Raw genomic sequence first — 23,780 nt, 5'->3', positions numbered from 1 at the left:
GGTTAGCCCTGTGCTGTAATTATCACACGACTAGTTCATGCATTCAGTCATAGTGTTCTACACAAGAACAGGTCTTTCACTGCAAACACAGCTTCTTCCACTCTTTCCTATTTTCTGCCTTCCTCTTTGTCTCCGCATATGATCCATATATCTTAATGTTGTCTATCATCTGATATCTTCTTCTGCTCCGAACTATTCTACCGTTCACCATTCCTTCCAGTGTATCCTTCAGTAGACAGTTTCTTCTCAACCAGTGACCCAACCAATTACTTTTTCTCTTTCTGATCAGTTTCAGCATCATCCTTTCTTTACCTACTCTTTCCAACACAGCTTCATTTCTTATTCTGTCTACTTCAAACGCTCCGTTCTCCATATTCACATTTAAAATGCTCTTATTCGCTTCTATTCGTCGTAATGTCCATGTTTCTGCCCTATACAATGTCACACTCCACACAAAACACTTCACTAGTCTCTTCCTTAGTTCTTTTTGCAGAAATCCATAGAAGATGCTTCTTTTTCTATTAAAAGCTTCCTTTCCCATTGCAATCCTCCTTTTGACTTCCTGGTAGCAGCTCATATTACTGCTTATAGTACACCCCAAGTATTTGAAGCTGTCCACTTGCGCTACTGACTCATTTAGAACTCGCAAATGTATCTTCTTTATTTTTCTTCCTATGACCATGGTCTTCGTCTTATTTGCTTTTATCTTCATTCCATATTGTTCACAGCTGTCATTTAGCGCCAGTATTATGCCCGCAATGTTTTCCTTTCTAGTATTGGTCGAAAGAAGTATCTCCACTACTCTGATAACCCTATAGAACAGGCATGTCAATTGATGCCCACAGGAGCAAGCGCGCGCTTTAGAGCCCAGGAGAACCTGAGCGCTTTACAGCGGAAAGGAAAGAGACAGACGAAAGAAGTGGTATATGCCGCTTGGTCGAGCTATATTCAGGGATGGCCAGCACTGATTCAATAGATAAAGGGAAGAGAACTTATTAAAACTGTATCCATGTTAATTTTTAGATTTGCCTGAGAAGTATAAGTGCATTATAAGAATATAAGTTTTAATTTTAATGATCGTTTTTCACAAGTTTGATTTTTTTATTCAAAAGAAATATTTTCTCAATTTTTCGTATAGAAGAGTGAAATTTTCAGGTATAGGCCTATTTATTTAGTAGCCTTACAGAATGTTTTCGTAAATCTAATATACCGTATATACGTATTACTGAAGACAGTGTATTGAACATTTTGAAATTATTCGCATGGAAATTGTTTGTAAGGAAATGAAATAACAAAACAACTACTGTTACACAATAAGCAAAAGATACGTGCCCATGTGTTGTAAAAATGTCAGCTTCAGCAGATTTCGAGAAAATAATTTAATATTCTGATGATAGGAAGTTGCTCACAAATATCACCTTAAAATCATAATGCGATAAGAGTTTTGTTATGTAATATTAGTTACACTTAAAACAGATACAGTACCTAGGTAACTTTGCTTTGTACTGTAATATTGTTTTGATTAGTTTATTGATTACTTTTGTAAGGCTAAAGATACCATCAATATAAATTCCAACTTATCATGTCATACTCAATCTCTTTCTTTGGAATATCACTTTCTTTGTGAATGATGTGTTTCATCCACGTAATACAGTATAATATTACACTACTATGGAATTTAAGTGAATATTCCTTCTTAACTCTCTATTATGTTATTAAGATTTAAAACACTAGTGCAATATTAAGAAATCAGTGTTAGTACTTTTGTTTTACAGACAATATAGATAATAAGCCATGTAAAAATAACGACATAAAATTTCACGTTCCGTTTGAAGTTTGTGCACCACTGTTTTCTTAATCCAACAGGTTGCTTATTCATATACACAACCCTTCCTCTTTCCATACTTAGCGCTTGCTGCCCTCGCACGACGTCAAGATCAGAAAAATGCGCTTGCTTTGACATCACTGCTATACAACAGCAGCAGCTGACTTATTTTGTACAGTATTTCAGAGGGAATTTTCTTTTCCCAGTTTGAAATGAAGACAAGAGTTTAGAACTTAGAATGGGAGAGGAAATCCAGAAGAGGGAAATTCTTCGACTTCTCTCCTCTATTCAGTTCTAACAATGAGTATTAAAAACCGATACATTTGTCACTCAGGTCACGATGCATCTGGATTTCGCAGTTCGTGTCCTTCAAAGCGGTTTCGCCATTTTTTTTTACAGAAGACCGTTATCTATCGTGCCGATGATTTTTTTTTCTGTTCCTAATAGACTATTATTATCAATAAACTTTGCTGACTATTTATTATTGTCCAAAAACTTTGTTGTTCTTTACTTGTGAGCCTGACGTGGGAGCATGATAAGTTAAGCATGTGAGCCTCTAATTGACGTGGGAGTTGTGACTCATCTACTCGTGACGGTTTTCCAGTACATTTGCTTATCCATCCATAACGCAACCTACTGAAAATTTGCTTGTCATCTCAATACCGGCGACTATATTTGGCTTCCTTTTTCGTCATAAAATTGAAGTCGCAAGGACTGTTGACAGTTTCCTGCGACTTGGATTCTACGTAGTTGAGTTCTGCTGTCTGCCGTATTATGTGCTTAATACACTCCAAAAAATTTCTCCTGAAAAATAAATACTTTCTGTCATGATGGTAAGACAGTTGTATAAAAATTACTATACCCCCTTTCATGCGACTTAATTCATGGAGGCCGCGACTTTTTAGTCGCCCAGAACAGCACTAGCCATTTGCGCTTAAGCAACGTTCCTAGTTGTAACGTTAAGACTCGGTCGCTGTTAGTCACGATAAGTTAAATATTGCATGCGCCCAGATAAAATATTGTGAAAAGCATTTTAACTATAGATTTGTTTTAACTAGACAATAGTAAATAACTCGAAGTTAGTTTCTGTGTTATACAAAATTAACTTAAGATGTAAACTAGGTTTAGTATACCTTATTTTATTTCATGGAGTGCAGTTTCATAGAAAGGACTTTGCCGACAGACCTTCTACTGCCCACTACTGCAGTGTTGCCAACACATAAATTGTATCTCCGTCAGTCTATCGCCTGGAAATCCGTCAGAATCCGTCAAAATTTAAAAAAAGTAAGACCCACTCAATATATTTATATACAAATAAAAACAAATATTAACGCAACTTCCTTAACAATCTTGATTAGTCCACACCTGTGGAGTAACGGTTAGCACGTCTAGCCGCGAAACCAGGTGGCCCGGGTTCGATTCCCTGTCGGGGCAAGTTACCTGGTTGAGGTTTTTTTCCGGGGTTTTCCCTCAACTGCTGGGTAACTTTCGGTGTTGGACCCCTGACTCATTTCATCGGCATTATCACCTTCATCTCATTCAGACGCTAAATAACCTAGATGTTGATAAAGCGTCGTAAAATAACCTACTAAAAAAATCTTGATTAAGATAATAATTCATCCACATCATCTGCCTCTAGTTCTGCAGTTGATGTGCTTTGTTGGTCTACGCTCCCCCCGAAAATTAAACAATACAAATGACAGCAGTTAAGAAAGTCAAAGGACGATCTAAATGGTAATGAAAATCCGTCACCCGTCATAGCCATTCTTTTCCCGTCTCCTACATTGATATTCCGTCAAATTTGACGGAATTTCCGTCCAGTTGGCAACACTGCACTACTGTCCGTTACTCAGGAGAAGACGAGCGGAAAGAATGTGACCTTCTTGACTATCGCTGTTGATTATTATAAACATCGCTCAGATAAGCATCCCAGTAGCCAGGTTATTACTCGTGCAGGAAACATGAGTAACAGTGCGTATGGAAATTAAAGCTAAGTTGAACAGAAGGAGACCTAATGTTTCCGCTTACTGCAGTACAAATATTGCACGTGTTGTCTTACGTTATCTGTTCACATCCCTTCCTCCTCAGTCCGCTCTCGTCTTCTCCTGAGTCACCGACAGTACTAATTGGTTGTCATAAATAAATGTCTTCCTTACTGTGACGGAAATCTTGTCTTCTCCTGTTAGTAACCAATCACAACCTTCGTTCAGAAGAATTGACACGCTCCCCTCAAATCCACGTGGAGACAGAGTTGTCGCATCTTTTCCGAATTCCAAGAATCCCGTCAGTTTGATTTCGAGGGTCACAAGGATTGTGGCAACTGTGCAATGTTGGGACGAGGGGACAGGATGGAATTGTCAGAGTTGTTTGTGTAGGAAGTCATAAATCTGTAAACTGGTGTTCGAAGGAGCCACCGAACTGCACTCCTTGAAATAAAATAAGGTATACTAACTGATATTTGCAGTAAAATATGTGGCAGTATGATCATGAAATATGAAATTCGTGTGTGAAGCTTCACAACAACAAAATAACAATGTCTTAGAAACGGTTACTTAGCAACCATGCAATATATATTATTACCTACGTCATGTCCAATACTCATGTGCCTACTACATTATAACATTACATTTTGTAAATGTATAATACCTTTTTTTTTTACATATTTTAATGCTAGAATACATAAATCGTTGTATGTAATATGTGCATAATCTTCATTATAAACACTCGTGAAAATCAGCGTACTCGCTTACGCGCTAAACATTCATTCGTGCCATAATGACCAAGATTAAACACAAGTTACATAAATTACTACTAGCCGTGCCCGTGCGCTCCGCTGCACCTGTTAGAAATAAATATAAAGTAATTACATAATTAAAATAGGACATTTGATCCAGGGAACATTCGTGTTTGATAGAAGGATAAATCGTTTAATATGTTACTTAATTTAAATTGTATTTAAATAATTAAAATGCGATCATTTTGGTCCAGAGAGCACTCAGACGTTACGCTAATAATATTATAGCATTATGTCCATCTAGAGAAACTACACTTTCCAATTGTGAAATAATAATTAATTATACAAATCGGTTAATTTAGCTTTCGATATTTCATACAGACACAGAAACATTCTCTGTAGGCTATGTTTCATAGCTTTCGATTGTTGTTGTCCAAGGCCCCTTACAGACGTGGTTATTAGTTTTCATTTCATTACACCGCCTTAGATGGCATTGCATTTTAATTTTAAAACTCATTTATCTCATTAAATATTAGTCCTATCAAAATTTTTCAAAGAATAAAACTTATCGGAAATCATTTTTAAAGAAACTTTCGTTATATAACATATTTCACAAACATCAATAACAAGCGAAAAATTTCGATTTATTTAATTCAGGCCCCCTTATAACCCCCCTTGTAAATAACGTATTTTGAATGCCATATAGCCTAAAATCTAAGTTACAGCGAACTTAATTTATATTCCAATTTTCATATAAATCGGTTCAGCCATTATCGCATGAAAAGGTAACAAACATCCAGACAGACATACAAAAAAAAAATTTCAAAAAAGCGATTTTCGGTTTCAGAGTGGTTAATTATATATGTTAGGACCAATTACTTTTGGAAAATCGATAATTACTAGAAAAATTTCGGCTACAGATTTATTATTAGTATAGATTAACTTTGAACCATTAACAGAGTTTTCAGCCACTCATCAATTCGACTGTTTTTTTGTAATTCCTATGAAATCGTGGAAAAGCATGCAGAACAACCTGTAATATAACTGTTTCATAAATTCTAACTTTCAGATGTTTTGACAGAAGACTAGATGACAAAAGCTTCTCAACCGAATAATAACAGGCATTTCCCATATTTATTCTATGTTTAATTTCCTCCCGAGTGTCATTTATGTGCTATGAAACTTGGACTCTCACTTTGAGAGAGGAACATAGGTTAAGGGTGTTTGAGAATAAGGTGCTTAGGAAAATATTTGGAGCTAAAAGGGATGACGTTACAGGAGAATGGAGAAAGTTACACAACGCAGAACTGCACGCATTGTATTCGTCACCTGACATAATTAGGAACATTAAATCCAGATGTTTGAGATTGGCAGGGCATGTAGCACGTATGGACGAATCCAGAAATGCATATAGAGTGTTAGTTGGGAGGCCAGAGGGGAAAAGACCTTTGGGGAGACCGAGACGTAGATGGGAAGATAATATTAAAATGGATTTGAGGGAGGTGGGATATGATGATAGAGACTGGATTAATCTTGCTCAGGATAGGGGCCAATGGCGAGCTTATGTGAGGGCGGCAATGAACCTCCGGGTTCCTTAAAAGCTAGTAAGTAGGTAAGTGTCATTTATGTTTGTTACTGTTGCTCCAAGATATTTGAATTTTTCCACCTCTTCGAAGGATAAATCTCCAAATTTATAGTTCCATTTCGTACTATATTCTGGTCACGAGACATAATCATATGCTTAGTCTTTTCGGGATTTACTTCCAACCCAATCGCCTTACTTGCTTCAACTAGAGTTTCCGCGTTTCCCCTAATCGTTTGTGGATTTTCTCCTAACATATTCACGTCAGCCGAATAGGCAAGAAGCTGATGTAACCCGTTCAATTCCAAACCCTCAATCTTCAGATAATAATATTCTTAAACGATTAAAGCGGATGCAAATATTAAAAATAGCAGATGGTGTTTGGAATACACCACGCCTCCCGATAACGCGACCAAATGTTGTTGATATCCACACACTGCTCTAAATGGTATCTGCCACGAGGCTGGTGAACTGTGTGGAGATGCGATCTCCTTTCCTCTTATCTGGAGTCCTGCCCCGGTCTGACCTTGTATCAGCCGGTTGCATTGATCGCCAGCAAACAAGCGTGGTTTCAGTGCAGAATCGAAATGCAAAAAAATTCCATAAGCAACGTAAACAACAGCGTTTGTGTATGAGGCGAGGGCGAAAAGACCCTACGGGCAATACAAATTCTACATTACGGTTGAATATCTTATACATGTACGTATTTCTTTACATTTTGGCCTGCAAAACGTTCGTTGTACCACTAGGTCCCGCGATGGTATTTCCCTGGTTTTGTTGCTTATCTTGTTTAGAGCAGTTAGCCTAACGCTGCAAAGGTAGATGTACAGGGACATCATTTTATTTTTACTTCAATTTTTATTGTACCTGAGTTTTTTAATGTACTTCACTCCCACCCCTTCTACTAATGAAGTTCAACCGTCCTCCACACAGATCCAAGACCGCATATACAGTCATAGTAGCCTTACGGTCATAGTAAACAGTACGTTTCAGAAATATGTTCTCGTTTCCCAGTGACGAAAGAGCTTTCAATATTGAATCATTTTTGCACAGGTACTGTCGTCCATTTGCCTACGTCGTATCCCTGTTTCCCCCCACCAGCTTTTATTCGCCAGCTAGTGGCTGGACTGTCTTAGCTCTTTTCTGAGAACATTAATTTCTGTTAGGAATTGGTCATCTACGTAATATTATACAATTGTTTAAAATAACTTAAATAAAAGGGCCTCGTTAAGTAATTAACTGTCACGTGATTTCCTCCCTTTCTACGACCCTACGACATAACCACTTGGACGGACAGTAGATAGCATGTCTGAATAATTTGATCTTTTCGGATCGGGCAGAAGTGAAGATTGAATTTACAGTACGTAAGGTACTCTTTTATAGAGTAGGTACAGAATTATTTCAACATGAGTTGCTAGTACGAAGGACGAAACTGGTAATTGGAATTAGGTGCAGTAGTCAATAATGCGATAATTTGCACATTAGAACTGAAGCCTGTATCAAAATGAATGGCCACCATTTTAAAAAATGTGTTTAAATATCCACATTATGATTATTTTTCAATTTAACTTCATTCTCTATAGTGTACGCTAATGGGCTGTAGACAGAATAATATACACTGCATAATAAATACGTCCACATGGATAGCTCAGTTCGTGAGTAAAAACACTCATTGTTAATACAGTACTGTATTTTGATTAAACAAAAACCTAAGGAAAATGATCAAACTCAAAGGCGCCATATTTCCTAGTTTACATAAATGGATGAACTACTTTTCTTCCCTCCTATACCTAGAAAAGTGATTTGTTTGTATATTACGCCAGTATCATCGAACCCCGGTCGTGGAAGGGGGTAGCAAACGGCATTGATCCAGAGATATAGGCAAGTTAATATTAAAAATGTTAGTAAAAATAAAATGATGTCCCTGTATTATGATTACATAGTTACTTCAAAGCTTGACTTTCTTCTTGAATGAGATGAATGAAAGTTACAAATTTAATTTACATGTTCTTCCTAGTATTGTTCATATTCCGGTTCGTTTCTTCTACATTCTTAGATATTCTTCCTCCGTCAGAATAACTGGTTTGCATAGCCCATGCCTTATTAAAGCTTAGTACAGATTAACAAAGTCTGTTGGAAGTACAACCGCTGTAGTGCGTTACGTCTTGTAAATTAGATCTTTTCTTGTTAATTATGTTTAAAAAAACTTGGCAAATTGAACTTTACAATTAAATTTTGTAGCCATTACAGGACTTGGTAAGGTATACAACAGATGAAATCTTCTCCTCAAGCCAACACAAGACGAACAAACTCTGTGGGTTGTGGGGGGGGGGGGATTTGTAAATAAAGAAGTTGGTCGGTTAAAAAGCACCAGACACTGAGAAGCAGTTGACCATCGAATTCTCCGGTGTGCGGCAAAAGGGCTTAAATCATTATTTTTGTGATATAAGATTTCATTCATTATACCCGTTTCCTAAAAGAGATCATAAAACCAATGACGTCAAAAATAAAGAAAATAATTAAAAGTTCCTCCTCTAAATTTTGCATAGAGTGACTTAAGCCCTTTTGCCCGCCCACCAGATATATAGACTATACTAAACTTATGTATATTTTTCTCTCTCAAATATTGCTACAGGGTTGAATAATAATGATAATAATAATAATAATAATAATAATTATTATTATTATTATTATTATTATTATAACTACTACTAATTACTCCTAATAATAATAATAATAATAATTATTATTATTATTATTATTATAACTACTACTAATTATTATTATTATTATTATTATTATTATTATTATTATAACTACTACTAATTATTATTATTATTATTATTATAACTACTAATTACTACTAATTATTATTATTATTATTATTATTATTGTTATCATTATTATTATTATTATTATTATTAATATTATAACTACTACTAGATGACCATTCTGTATGTGGAACGTAAACAGCAGGTCTGCGATCTTGCGTTGTTACTCTTTGGGAAGGAAAGGCACGTCTATGATTACAGTAAGAGAGGGACCGTACTGCACTGGTGACGTAACAGCGGCGCGCTGTGTATTAGTACAAGCAACTGCCGTTTCATAAACAATGGCCGAGTAATATAATAATAATAATAATAATAATGATAATAATAATAATAATTATTATTATTATTATTATTATTATTATTATTATTATTATTATTATAACTACTACTAATTACTATTATTATTATTATTATTATTATTATTATTATAACTACTACTACTAATTACTCCTAATAATAATAATAATAATAATAATAATAATAATAATTAGTAGTAGTAATAATAGTAATAATAATAATAATAATAATTATTATTATTATAATTACTACTAATTATTATTATTATTATTATTATTATTATTATTATTATTATTATTATTATTATTATTATTATATAGCAACCTCTGCCGAGTTAACTTGAAACTTGCAGTCCGATTGAGCTGAAAATCTACGTACATACGTATAATACTAAATAGCCACCGGCGTAGCTCAGTCGGCTGAGGCGCTTGTCTGTCGATCCGGAGTTGCGCTCGGCCGCGGGTTCGATCTCCGCTTGGGCTGATTACCTGGTTGGGTTTTTTCCGAAGTTTTCCTCAATCGTAAGGCAAATGTCAGGTAATCTATAACGAATCCTCGGTCTCATCTCGCCAAATACCATCTCGCTATCACCACTCTCATCTACGCTAAATAACCTAGTAGCTGATACAGTATCGTTAAATAAACAAGTAAAAAATACTAAACAGTTAACATTTAAATTAATTGGATTAAAAACATTTCAAAACTCAATTCTAGTGTCCCTTAACATTCAGTTTGGTTTCCTTTTTCAATAACTAAACGTAGACCTACTCTTTTTTTGAAATAACACTAACTTCGTCGTCTCTCTTGTACGTAATGAATATGCTACACCTTGCAGCTTACAAAAGGACACACTATGCCATTTTGTATAAATCAGTAGTGATAGCGTGTCAGTTTTTTGCTTTTAGTGCTTCCGTGATGATGACACAGGATGACATGCCATGCATCAAAAGCGACATGTATGTATGTGACACTACTCGGTGACTGATTGATAATGATTGTAATAGGGACGGAGGGGGCAGCGGACGTAATGGCGCTCGACGTGACGTAAGAATGTTATGGAAACGCTTCAAGTTTAGACAGTTGGAAATAGTTGAATTAGTAGAGTTTTCCACGTACTAGACTTCTATAGGCAGTAGGATTTTTTGGTTATGTGGCTGTTTTGGCACAAACATTATGACTGATATTTAGGGACCGAATTTTTTTTTTTAATAAAATGTGTGATTTCGGTGTTAAACCTGCCACTATTTCGGTGGGTACTTCTGAAATAAGTTGTCAATTAATGTTGTGTTTAATATAAAACTGTTTGCTACTCTTTTTCTATTTGCTTGCACAATGCACATGTCATTAGGGACCGTATACTGGGTCAGGGCTTTCGTGAGTATATTGACGTGACGTCATGTATGCCGTGTCCCACAGGTACACTTGTATCTTGTTTGTGCTGCAGACGATGTTCTGTTAATGATTCAAAACTAGCACCTCGCAAACTATTCACAATGCATTCTAGTGATAAAGACTGATATTATAATGATCTTTATTAAAATGTAAATTATTTATTCATTTCTTTAATTGATTTATTTTTACTGGCAGAGTTGAGGTCATTAAATCCTTCTCTTCCACTCAGCCAGTATAAAAATACATAGCAAATATAAATACAGGGTTGTTTCCGATCTCTGACAACGAATTTGAATGACGTCATGTGCGTCAGGAATCACACCGACAGCTGAATTGCGGCGAGAGGTGACAGACCAGTAGTGAGTGATTTCATAGTCAGAGTGCGCGGTGTATAACAGTAGCAATGCCCAAGAAAATCGAGCCTTTTTGGGAGGGGTACATAACAACTCTTTGCGATACCAAGTATAGTTACGTGAAAATCATAGCAGCCTGCAAAAAACGTGGTTTCGTTATTTCCAAGAAAGACATCTTGTGTGTATCTAATAAGACTGGCAAAGCTCGGATGGGATTAATTCCAGAATGGAAAAAGAAAGCAAATCCACCCCCATCACAAGTCGCCTCACCTCACGAGATGATACAAATTAATTCCATTCGAGCTTTAACAATCTTATTAAGTACACAGAAGATGACTTTCTTGGAAATAACGAAACCTCGTTTATTGCAGGCTTCTTTTATTTTCACTTAACTGTACTTGGCATTGGAAAGGGTCGTAATGTACCCCTCCCAAAGAGGCTCGATTTTCTTGGGAATTTCTGCTGTGAGTCGCCGTGCACTCTGACTACGAGATCACTCACTACTGGTCTGTCACCTCGCGCCACAGTTCAGCTGTCGTGTGACTCATGACGCACATGATGTCATTCAAATTCATTATCAGAGATCGGAAACAACCCTGTAACACCAATACAGGAACCAATGGACCAAAGAAATGATAAAAATAATGAAGGAAAATTGGTATATTAAAAATAAAAATCTTATTCTACGAAAGTAATATTTCAAGTAAGATCATATTAAAGAGAATTAAGGCGCTTGCCTGCCGGTCTGAAGTTGCGTTCGGCCGTGGGTTCGATCCCCGCTTGGGCTGATTACCTGGTTGGATTTTTTTCGAGGTTTTCCCCAACCGTAATGTGAATGCAGGGTAATCTATGGCGGATCCTTGGCCTCATCTCGCCAAATAGCCTATCATCTCGCTATCACCAATCTCATCGACGCTAAATAACCTAGTAGTTGATACAGCGTCGTTAAATAACCAACTAAAATAAAAAAATATATATTAAAGAGACGGAAAGGAGTACTTTGGCAATCTGCTTTTAAAAGTAGTCAATGCCTGACTTTTTAGTATTTGCATTATCATAAAGAATGTAGGCTGACATTAACCAAACACTGTTTTTTACACTATTACTCTTATATATTTTTATAAAATAAATAGGGTATTAGTATTATTAAATAAAATACCTGCATGTTTCGAGGGTTTTCCTTTTTAAATTATATAAATTATCATCCTTCCTTGTTTTTCCCGATATATTATCTAATTTCAAAATTTCTCTCTAATAAAAATACGAATTATTTCCTAGAAATATAAAAATACAGAGTGTATCTAAATTGGTGTCAAATATTTCGGGGACGTGTTACTAACATCAAAACACTTAAAAAAGTTAACAAGAACATGGGTCCGAAAACCATTAGTTAGGGAGTTATTAAAGGATTTGTCCCTTCATTGACCGCTGATTGTTTGGTGGTTTTTTGTGAAGAAAATGTATTTTGTGAGTGAACAGAACGAAATGATTTGAATCATTTACCGGTAATTGATGATGTGCTCTGGACGTCATCCAACGAATGTGTTTTAACACGATGCTACTCCAGCTCATTTCGGCCTGATAGTTCGTAATTTTTTTAATGATCGATTTCCCCAAAGATGTATTGGTTGAAGGGGATTCATTGCATGGCCTGCTCGATCGCCTGATTTGAATCCAATGGATTTCTTCGTCTGGGGACATTTAAAGTTCCTCGTTTATGCAACTCCTGTACTTAATGTTGATATTCTGAGAGCGTATCCAAATGGATTTCACGAAATACGAAACACTCCAGAAATTTTCAACAGGGTACGCCAGAGCATGTAACGCAGGTTTAGGGGTCACATCGAAGCAGGAGGAAGCCACTCCGAGCAATTTTTGTAACATTAAATTTTGTCTTGTAACTCTGAAATAAATTATTTTGAGACCAATGTTCATATGAACTTTTTGTAATGTTTTGGTGTTAGGAACACGTCCCCGAAATGTCTGACACCAATTTAGATACACCCAGTATATGAGAAATAAAACCAATAATGAGTTAATTACTACTGAGGAATCGAATTGCTGCTACGACAATGGATACTTCTAAGTGTGTAACCTGCGACGACATTGTTGCTTAGTACATTTTAATTTCGTAAAAACAAGACTGAATGCATTTAAACACCTGCGACAATGAAGTCACATGGTGTGTAAATTTAATTTAAACGAGTTTTACTGCCCGACCAAACTGACAAGTATGCACCAGGCCCATCATGCGAGCATTTAAACTAATTTTGACAGGTAAGAGTAGAAAACCTGGTGAAATCGTTGATTGTTTACTGCCATAATAATTACATGAAAGGCAAAGAAAGTTGAAAAAAAAAGCTGGAAAGTTAGAAAATGTACAAATTCGATTATTTGTGTAAGATGAGTAATTAATACGTTTATAGAAACTATATATTTAATAGAAATGAAGATGGCGGTTAGCAACTGAGAGTACTATGAACAATAGACTGTAATCCAGTAGTGATGCTAGTGGCTATAAAAAAAGAAACTAAAGTTCAACCATCATTGGATGCATATTCCCTACGTATTGAGCTTGTGACTATGTTCTAGGCCAGTGATATCTAAAGCAAGCGCATTTTTCTGACCTTGACGTCGTGCGCGGGCATCAAGCGCTAGGTGTGGAATGAGGAAGAGTTATGTATATGAATAAGCAGCCTATTGGATTTAAAAAACAGTGTTGCAAAGACTTCAAACGGAACGTGAAATTTTATGTCGTTATTTTTATATGGCTTCTTTCTGTTTGATATTACGTATATTGTCTGAAAAAAGTACTAACACCAATTTCTTAATATTGCAGTTGTGTTTTAAACGTTAATAACATAATAAAGAGTTAAGAAGGAATATTCACATACGTTCCATAGTAGTACAACTATACTGTAGTAAGTGAATGAAACACATCATTCATAAAGAAAGTGATATCCCAAAAAAAGAGATTATGACATGATAAGCTGGAATTTATATTGATGATATATTTAGCCTTATAAAAGTAATCAATAAACTAATCAAAACAATATTATAAGGTAGTACAAAGCAAAGTTACCAAGGTATATGTTTTAACTGTGACTAATATTACATAACAAAACTCTTATCGCATTATGCTTTTAAGGTGATATTTGTGAGCAACTTCTATTCATAAGAATATCAAATTATTTTCTCGAAATCTGCTGAAGCTATAGAGGTGACATTTTTACAACACATAGCACGCATCTTCTGATTATGATGTAACAGTAGTTGCTTTGTTAATTCATTTCCTTACAAATAATTTCCATGCGAATATTTTCAAAATTTTCAATACACTATCTTCAGTAATACGTATTTACGGTATATTAGATTTACGAAAACATTCTGTAAGGCTACTAAATAAATACGCCTATACCTGAAAATTTCACTTTTCTATACGAAAAGTTGAGATAATATTTCTTTTGAATAAAAAAACCAAACTTGTGAAAAATGAGCATTAAAATTAAAACTTACATTCTTATAATGCACTTATACTTCTCAGGCAAATCTAAAAATTAACATGGATACAGTTTTAATAAGTTCTCTTCCCTTTATCTACTGAATCAGTGCTGGCCATCCCTGAATATAGCTCGACCAAGCGGCATATACTACCTTTTTCGTCTGTCTCTTTCCTTTCCGCTGTAAAGCGCTCAGGCTCTCCTGAGCTCTAAAGCGCGCACTTGCGCCTATGGGCATCAATTGACAAGACTGTTCTAGGCTGTGGCTTTACCTGGAGAGTAGAGAAATGTCGACCTCAGTACATAGGCATGCTGCAAGTGCCATCTCCAGTGAATATATATATATATATATATATATATATATATATATATATATATATATATATATATATATATATATAGAACTCGATGATTTTTTCGAGAGTTCTTAGAAATTCATTCTGTGATAATAAAACAATTAAAATTATGGGAAATGAAATGAAATATAGCATTCATACATATAGAGTACTGTTTCAAAATTAATTACAATTTTAACTGAGGCGATCATGAAGTTCTTTTCTTTTCATCCTTCATTTTTCTTTTTGTGTTAAGAAAATTGGACACAATTTCCTATTTTCAGCGATAATAAATCGCGTATCGTCGTGATCACATTAAAACATAACAATAATGTGAGTCTCGTTTGTGTAAGTAGTAATTTCATCATGGAATTATTGCCAAATATGGAGCCTTGTTGGATATGTTCTTTCCTAATTAGACGCTACACTTCAGGGAATTAAAATTCATTGTTGATTACTAAGCATTGATGAAGATGGTGTCCACAACTGTGGAGTAACGGTCAGCGTGTCTGGCCGCGAAACCAGGTGGCCCGGGTTCGAATCCCGGTTGAGTTTTTTTTCCGGGGTTTTCCCTCAACCCAATACGAGTAAATGCTGGGTAACTTTAGGTGCTGGACCCCGGACTCATTTCACCGGCATTATCACCTTCATTTCATTCAAAAGCTAAGTAACCTAGATGTTGATACAGCGTCGTAAAATAACCCAATAAAATAAATAAAAAATGAAGATGGTAGTAATTTGGTGTGAGTCCAATCGGGATTCAAACCTACTCCCGAGTAAGTCCAGGATCAAGAGACCAGCTTCTTACTCTGACGCTAGTGGCCTGTTAAATGTTAGAAGACGAATATTTGTCAATATAGATAAAGTAATTGCTGATTTTATGCCCGAAATTAAGATGTCTTAGGGGTCGAGGAATATAATAAACAAAATATCTGTATAATAAGTAATAAACAAGTCCATTATTGAGTAGCGAAGCCTTAAATTCTTCGTAATTCTTAAGATATCTTGGAGGTCGAAAAAACTATAAAAAATAAAACTATTTGCATATACATAAATACATATTGATTATAGAAACCTAAAGATAGCCTGAAATTGGTAAAGTGGCAAAGAACAGTTGTTTATACATGTATTTCTTGTGGTAATGTTATTTTCTTATGTAGTGTACTATAGTTTAGGTACGGTAGCCTATACCACAACATACTGTAGGACAGAGGATGAAGATTAGTGGATTTCCTACCATCCTCTCCTTTCCAACAAATCTTGGCTACGCCCGTGTACACGCATAGAATAAATTTTAAGTACGAGAGAGAGAGAGAGAGAGAGAGAGAGAGAGAGAGAGAGAGAGAAGTAACTCGTCCGGCCTTAATTAAGGATGACCACGAGGATCCGGAAATTAATAGCAAATTAATATAATTAATTAAATATGAATATTGTTATAAAAATAAAATATAATAATTAAGCACCATTGATTATCAATTATGAAATAAAATCTTAGAAGATGACTAAAATTATACTTATAAATAAAAGATTTTATTTAAAATTAGCATATCCTCAATTAAAGCCTTCTGAGTGGTATAAATGAAACTGTATAATCTGCAGGGAATCTTTAAGAATTTGCGAGATGATTTTTTGTATTTCAAAAGATGATATTGATAATTGTTTTAAAAAATTATATGTAAATTTCGATAAAGAACTCCGAGCACCAAAAAATAAATGTCACTGACCAATTGAAGAGAGGGATGTTATACTTGGCACTAAGGTAGGGAATACAAGGTTCATAAATGGCCCTCTTTTCCTGATCAACCTGATGAGCTTGGTTTAACAAAGATGAGTTTTATTATGTTGTTAAATGGTAAATAAATTGCTGTTCAGTTAAATATCGTGAGCTGATAACAGAAAGAGTTTATTCGCTTTTGCGTTCTACCTGGTTTCAAGTCAGCTGATCACTGCGTCTCTATTCGCACAGTTCGAAGGCGATGCTAAATCGCAGCTTATCTGCAGATATATGTCAAGTGCAAGATTTCTGACGTAACTTTCGACGTTGCTGTTTTGTCTCACTCTGTGCTTCTTTCCGAACTCGCCCGTTAGTAGTGACTGACTCCAACCTCGAGGGAGGAGTCTCGTTGAGACAAACAAGTCGTGTGGACGCCCGAGCAGACTCGTGTTATCAGTGTTTGGAGCAGTTGTTGAGCGACTTAGCAACGCATGTGATAATGACCGGCCAGTTTACCTTGTGCATCGCTCACATGAGAACTACTGCCGGCTATGAAACGCTGCCGAGCTTGTAGTGCGTGTTTCTTGTGTGTTCTGTGGGAATAATCGGTGCAACTGATACATCAAGATGGAGTACGACTTTCCGATAGTTGTAGAAGATTATGATAAGACTGAGAACGTACAGATCTGGGAGACGGAACTACATGATTTTATAGTATGGTATATCGTACCAGGTAAGAAATGCTATACATTGTTAAGTAGTTTATAATTCTGGGACTACTGTCACACAATACATGCATGTGATTCTCACAGGTATAGTTACGTATCATAGATGTTTTTACTTATGTACTGATCTCCAGAATTTACGCTTTCACACCTGAACTTGAATGTTCCAAATGTTCACGCCCCTTAGCAAATATTCCACACTAATATGGAATCCTGATACTGTATATCCACGAAAGATTTTTATAGGCCTATTACAATTTATGGAACAGCTACGATAATGTGTACGTAAACTGTTTTAACATAGATTTCATCCATGGTAAATACTATTTTTTTTTTAACTTACAAGCGAACATCCTGATGGGGGCAGATAAAAAAGTTACATTTTTTTCTTCCACCATGTTAATAATGTCAAAAGAAGTGCTTATACAAATTTTGGCCACTCGACCGCAATTAAGAGGCCGTCCAGAAAATGATTTTCCCTGGAGCCATTTAAAGAAAAAAAAAAAAAAAAAAGCAAAATTGCATGGAAAGATTAATTGAAACAGACACAGCAATTGTTGAGCTATTTGTCAACATATCCCCCACTGGAATTGACACATTTGTTATACCCTGGGATCAATTTTTGTATCCTTGTATCGTAGAAGTCAGCCGCCTGGGATCGGAACCAGCACTTGACAGCCGCCTGCACCTCTCTGTCGATCCCATGATATGACAAATGTCTCAATTTAAGTGGGGAATATGTTGAAAAATATCTCAAGTGCTGTATCTATTTCAATAAATGTTTCAATGAAACTGTGTTTTCTTTCTGTTAACGGCCCCTGGCAAACTTATTTTTTTACAGCCCTCGTAATTGCGGTCGAGCGGCCAAAATTTGTATAAGCATTTTTTTGGCATTATTTACATGGTGAAAGAAAAAAAAATTAACTTGTTTTATCTGCCCCTGTCATAATGTTTGTTTGTTAAATATCCTCCCACACCACACATGGGACTGGCATCTGATTTACGTTGCATTGTTTGACGACTAAATGAGAGCTGAATAACTTTACAATAATATACACGCGGTATATATACAAGTATTTTATATAATAGGTATATTTCACTCTAATTTTTACTCCGTTTTTATCAATTTTTTTTTTGGTGCAGGGAAAATACTGTATTTTACGAAAATTCTCGTTGCTAATGTATAGTGATCCGCGGTAGTAATTATGTATATTTATCTAATGGCTGATAAATTGATTATAGAATCATTAATCTACAAAGAAGACAACAAGTGAACAATCATTAAGAAACAAATGTATAGAAAAAACATGTCCTTTCTGGCTTCCCAATAGCGTTTCACTTCTGTAAGTGACATATTGAAAAGTGATGTCGGTCCATCTCTGTATTAGAGTTAAACAATTTGCAGGATGGTGTCTCCATTATCCGCGATAGTTATATAAATTAGTTAATAGTGTTCTCATAAAAGTCGATTATTTTTCCTGTTACCAAAAATACACACAACACAAATTGACTGAATTGTTATTTTGCCTTGAATCAAATCTGTATTAAAATTTTCAGTCCAGTCTTTGATATCTCCCCACACCACACACTGGATTGACGTCTGTTTTGCGTTTTGTTATGGATTAGATCAGGGATGTCAAAACTCCTCAATTACGTGCTCGTACTACGAGCAATACAAATCCAACAAGGTTCACTTATCAGCAAGGTAAAGTACAGGGACGTCATTTTATTTTTACTAACATTTTTAATATTAACCTGGCTATACCTTTAGAGAACCGGAAACACAGATTGCTACCCCCTTCCACGACTGTAGTTCGATTATACTGGCGTAAAACGCAAACAAATCATACAGTACTGTATTAAGAATAAGTGTTTTTACTCACGAACATATTCATTATGGAGTGTATAATATAGGCCCTACTGTCTACAGCACATTAACATATATAATATAGAGAATGAAGTTAAATTGAAAAATAATCGTAATATGGATATTTAAACACATTTTTGAAAATGGTGGCCGTTCATTTCGATACAGGCTTCAGTTCTTTTGTGCATATTATTGCACTATAGACTATTGCATCTAATTCCAATTGCCAGTTTCGTCCTTCGTACCAGTAACTCATGTTGAAATAATTCTGTACCTAGTCTCTAAAAGAGTACCTTACGTTCTGTAAATTCAATCTTCACTTCTGCCCGACCCGCACAGATAAAATTACTCAGACATGCTATCTACTGTACGTCCAAGTGGTTATGCCACAGGATCGCAGAAGGGGGGCAAATCACGAGGCCTTTTTATTTAAGTTATTTTAAACAGCTGTATAATATTATGTAAACGTCCAATTCCTAACAGAAATTAATGTTTTCAGAAAAGAGCTAAGACAGACCTGCTTTTACAGAAGGGCGAACAGAAGCAGGTGGAGGAAAAGGGATGCGATGTAGTCAAATGGACAGTACCTATGCGAAAATATGATTCAATATTAAAAGGTCATTCTTCACTGGAAAACGCGAACATATTTCTGGAACGTACTATACTCACTAACTCAGTGCTGTTTACTATATGCGGTCTTGGATCTGTGTGTAGAGGACAGTTGGAACTTCATTGGTAGAAGGGGTGGGAGTGAAGTACATTCAAAAACTCAGGTACAATAAAAATTGAAGTAAAAATAAAATGATGTCCCTGTACAATCATCGCTCTTAAGGAAACGTTGTGCGGTTTCTTGAGAGCACGCAGTACAGACGCTTTGATATCCCTGGATTAGATGGATAAATGACGGGATTGTTACGTGACTTGGGGACGAGGTAGGTGACATAGTGGGTTAATTGAGAGAGGATAGCTAAGTAACATGAGGCTGAGGAATATTAAAAGATTCAGTGATTTAAGTAGTGTCTTCTCCCTATGTAGGAGAGAGATGCTGAAGTTTCACCAAATTGCGTAAGTAGCCCTACACATTACCATGAATGGCATGGTCACTATCTATACCTGTTTCTACAGCACAATAAATTCATTTGGCTCGTCTTAAAATTTGCCCTTTGTATCAACGCCATGTGAACATAGGCCTACATGGGTCAGCTCAGGTGGTTGGCACGTCTGCCCACTGATCCACAGCTACGCTCGGGCGTGGGTTCGATACCCACTTGTAGGGTTGATTAACTGGTGGAGTTTTTTTTAGAGGTTTTCCCAAGTGTAAGGCGAATGTCAGGTAATCATATGGCGAATTCTCGGCCTCATTTCGCAATCACCAATTCCGTCGACGCTAAATAACCTATTCTAATGATATGGAATTCATTATGAGGTTAGTTTGAAAGATTGAGAGTTGTATTTGTTAGCCAGGAAAGACTAATGATATACAGGGACATCATTTTATTTCTACTTCAATTTTTATTGTACCTGAGTTTTTGAATGTACTTCACTCCCACCCCTGCTACTAATGAAGTTCCAACTGTCCTCCACACAGAACCAAGGCCGCATATAGTAAACAGTACTGAGTGAGTATAGTACGTTCCAAAAATATGTTTGCGTTTTCCAGTGTCGAAAGAGCTTTCAATATTGAATCATATTTTCGCACAGCCACGTCGTCCGTTTGCCTACATCGCATCTCGATTTCCCCCACTTGCTTCTGCTCGCCCCTATGTAAAGGCTAGTGGCTGGGCTGTCTTCGCTCTTTTCTGAAAACATTAATTTCTGTTAAGAATTGGACGTCTACGTAATATTATAGAACTGTTTAAAATAACTTAAATAAAAGGGCCTTGTTAAGCAATTAACTGTCACGTGATTTCTCTCCTTTCTACGATCCTGCGACATAACCACTTGGACGGACAGTAGATAGCATGTCTGAATAATTTTCTTTTTGGATCGGGCAGAAATGAAGATTGAGTTTACAGTACGTAAGGTACTCTTTTATAGAGTAAGTACAGAATTATTTCAACATGAGTTACTAGTACGAAGGACGAAACTAGTAATTGGAATTAGATGGAATAGTCAATAGTGCGATAATATGCACAAAACAACTGAAGCCTGTATCGAAATAAACGGCCACCATTTTGAAAAATGTGTTTAAATATCCATATTATGATTATTTTTCAATGTAACTTCATTCTCTATATTGTAAGCTAATGTGCTGTAGACAGTATAATATACACTGCATAATGAATACGTCATAATGGACAGCTCAGTTCGTGAGTAAAAACACTTATTGTTAATACTGTACTGTATATTGATTAAACAAGAACCTAATGAAAATTATCAAACTCAAAATCGTGATATTTCCCAGGTTACGTAGCCTAAATGAATGAACTACTTTTCTTCCCTCCTATACCCAATAAAGTGATTTCTTTGTATTTTACGCCCTTATCATCGAACTCCAGTCGTGGAAGGGGGTAGTAAACGGTGTTTCCGGTTCTCAACCGTTAATCCAAATGTATCGCCAGATTATTATTAAAAATTGTTAGTAAAAATAAAATGATGTCCCTGTAGAACTCATTATGAGGTTAGTTTGAAATATTGAGAGTTGCAGTTTTTAGCCAGGAAAGACTTCACAAAAATAAAATCCGAATAGAGAACGAAAACGTTGTACGAATATTAGTCTCTTTATTCATAGCGACGAATATTAGTCTCTTTATTCATAGCGATGGACATTGCTTAATTTGGAGATTTATAAAATATAACCGGTAATCAGACATTAAGCCACCTACAAACTATGCAAATTGTTTAAAAAATTTCCATTTTTACTTAACCCAGTTGAATTGTTTTCTTGATACATTGTGACGTGATAATCAGTTATTGCAATGTCATTATCTTGTAATCTACATTATGATCTGTTTTATCATATATTATATTAAAGCGTAATTTAAAGATAAGATTAAGTAATGATACCTATGTGCAATTAACAGATTGAATTATTCAGGAATAAGAGACATCAAGGTTCAATTATTGTATTGGTTGATGCTGAAGTTCATAGCGTTCTTTCACTGTGACAAAAATGTTTGAGATGAATAGAACACAGAAATTAATCAGTAATATATTCTCCTACATTATCTATGAGACTCTACCAGCGCTGAGCTAGTTTTTCGATTTCACGTCCAAAGAAATCTCCTGGTTTGAAGTTAAAAAAGTCAAGTCATGTTTGTAAAGCATCTTCGTTATCTAAGGAGTTTCCGTGAAGATTGTTAGATAGAGAACGGAAAAAGTTAGAAATCTGAGCGCACAAGATCGGGAGATTATGGGGGGAGGGGTGTGGAATCACCTCCCAACCAAGCTCGTGGTTAGCTGCTTTCGTCATGTTAGCGGAGTGCGGGCGTGCATTATCGAGTTGAAGCAATACATGATGCAGTCTTCCCGGTCGTTTTTCTTTAATAGCGGCCGCAAGACGTCCGAGTTGTTTGAAATATATGACAGCAGTTATGGGTGCAATTCTGAGGAGTAATTCGTAGCACACGACGGCTTCTTTATCCCACCAGACGCATAACATCATCTGTGATGGACACTAACTTTTGTACGAGTGTTGTGTGTTGAAACGACAGAACCATTTTCTAGCAGTGCTTTCTCAGATGGCATTTTCCCCGTATACGGCACAAATGTTTCGAGCCGTCTCTGCTGCCTTTACTCCTTCATTAAACTAATTCAAAGAGAAGATTATGTCGGAATGTTCGTTTCTTTAGCCCACAATAGCACAATCAGATCCACAAAATTCAAGGCGTATACAAGCACAGTACTCCAAATAACAAACGACAAATGACAGACGATAAACAAATAACAAACGACAAATGACAGACGATAAACAAATAACAAACTACAAATGACAGACGATAAACAAATAACAAACTACAAATGAAAGACGATAAACAAATAACAAACGACAAATGACAGACGATAAACGAATAACAAACGACAAAATGACAGACGATGAACAAATAACAAACGACAAATGACAGACGATAAACAAATAATGAACGACAAATGACAGACGATAAACAAATAATGAACGACAAATAACAGACGATGAACAAATAACAAACGACAAATGACGATGAACAAATAACAAACGACAAATGACGATGAACAAATAACAAACGACAAATGACAGACGATGAACAAATAACAAACGACAAATGACAGGCGATAAACAAATAACAAACGACACACGACAGGCGATAAACAAATAACAAACGACAAACGACAGGCGATAAACAAATAACAAACGACAAACGACAGGCGATAAACAAATAACAAACGACAAACGATAAACAAATAACAAACGACAAATGACGATGAACAAATAACAAACGACAAATGACAGACGATGAACAAATAACAAACGACAAATGACAGGCGATAAACGAATAACAAACGACAAAATGACAGACGATGAACAAATAACAAACGACAAATGACAGACGATAAACAAATAATGAACGACAAATGACAGACGATGAACAAATAACAAACGACAAATGACGATGAACAAATAACAAACGACAAATGACGATGAACAA

At 35.8% G+C, this 23,780-nt stretch overlaps 1 protein-coding gene across 11 annotated transcripts in view; it reads left to right on the top strand.

Annotated features, from left to right (window-relative positions):
* mtd (TLD domain-containing protein mustard) overlaps window positions 1-23,780 on the top strand; it is a 1,649,382-nt gene that overhangs the window by 1,159,623 nt on the left and 465,979 nt on the right. Inside the window, exon 2 of one of the 11 annotated variants that reach the window (XM_069846162.1) lies at window positions 16,816-17,296. The exons of the other annotated variants lie outside the window; for them this stretch is intronic. Within the exon in view, the coding sequence (XP_069702263.1) occupies window positions 17,191-17,296 (106 nt within the window). The 5' untranslated portion in view covers window positions 16,816-17,190. The remainder of the gene's footprint in view (window positions 1-16,815; window positions 17,297-23,780) is intronic. 11 annotated transcript variants of the gene reach the window in all.

Source organism: Periplaneta americana, chromosome 14, assembly GCF_040183065.1.
Source record: "Periplaneta americana isolate PAMFEO1 chromosome 14, P.americana_PAMFEO1_priV1, whole genome shotgun sequence".
NCBI classification, from domain to species: domain Eukaryota; kingdom Metazoa; phylum Arthropoda; class Insecta; order Blattodea; family Blattidae; genus Periplaneta; species Periplaneta americana.
This window is presented reverse-complemented; position numbering and strand designations above follow the sequence as displayed.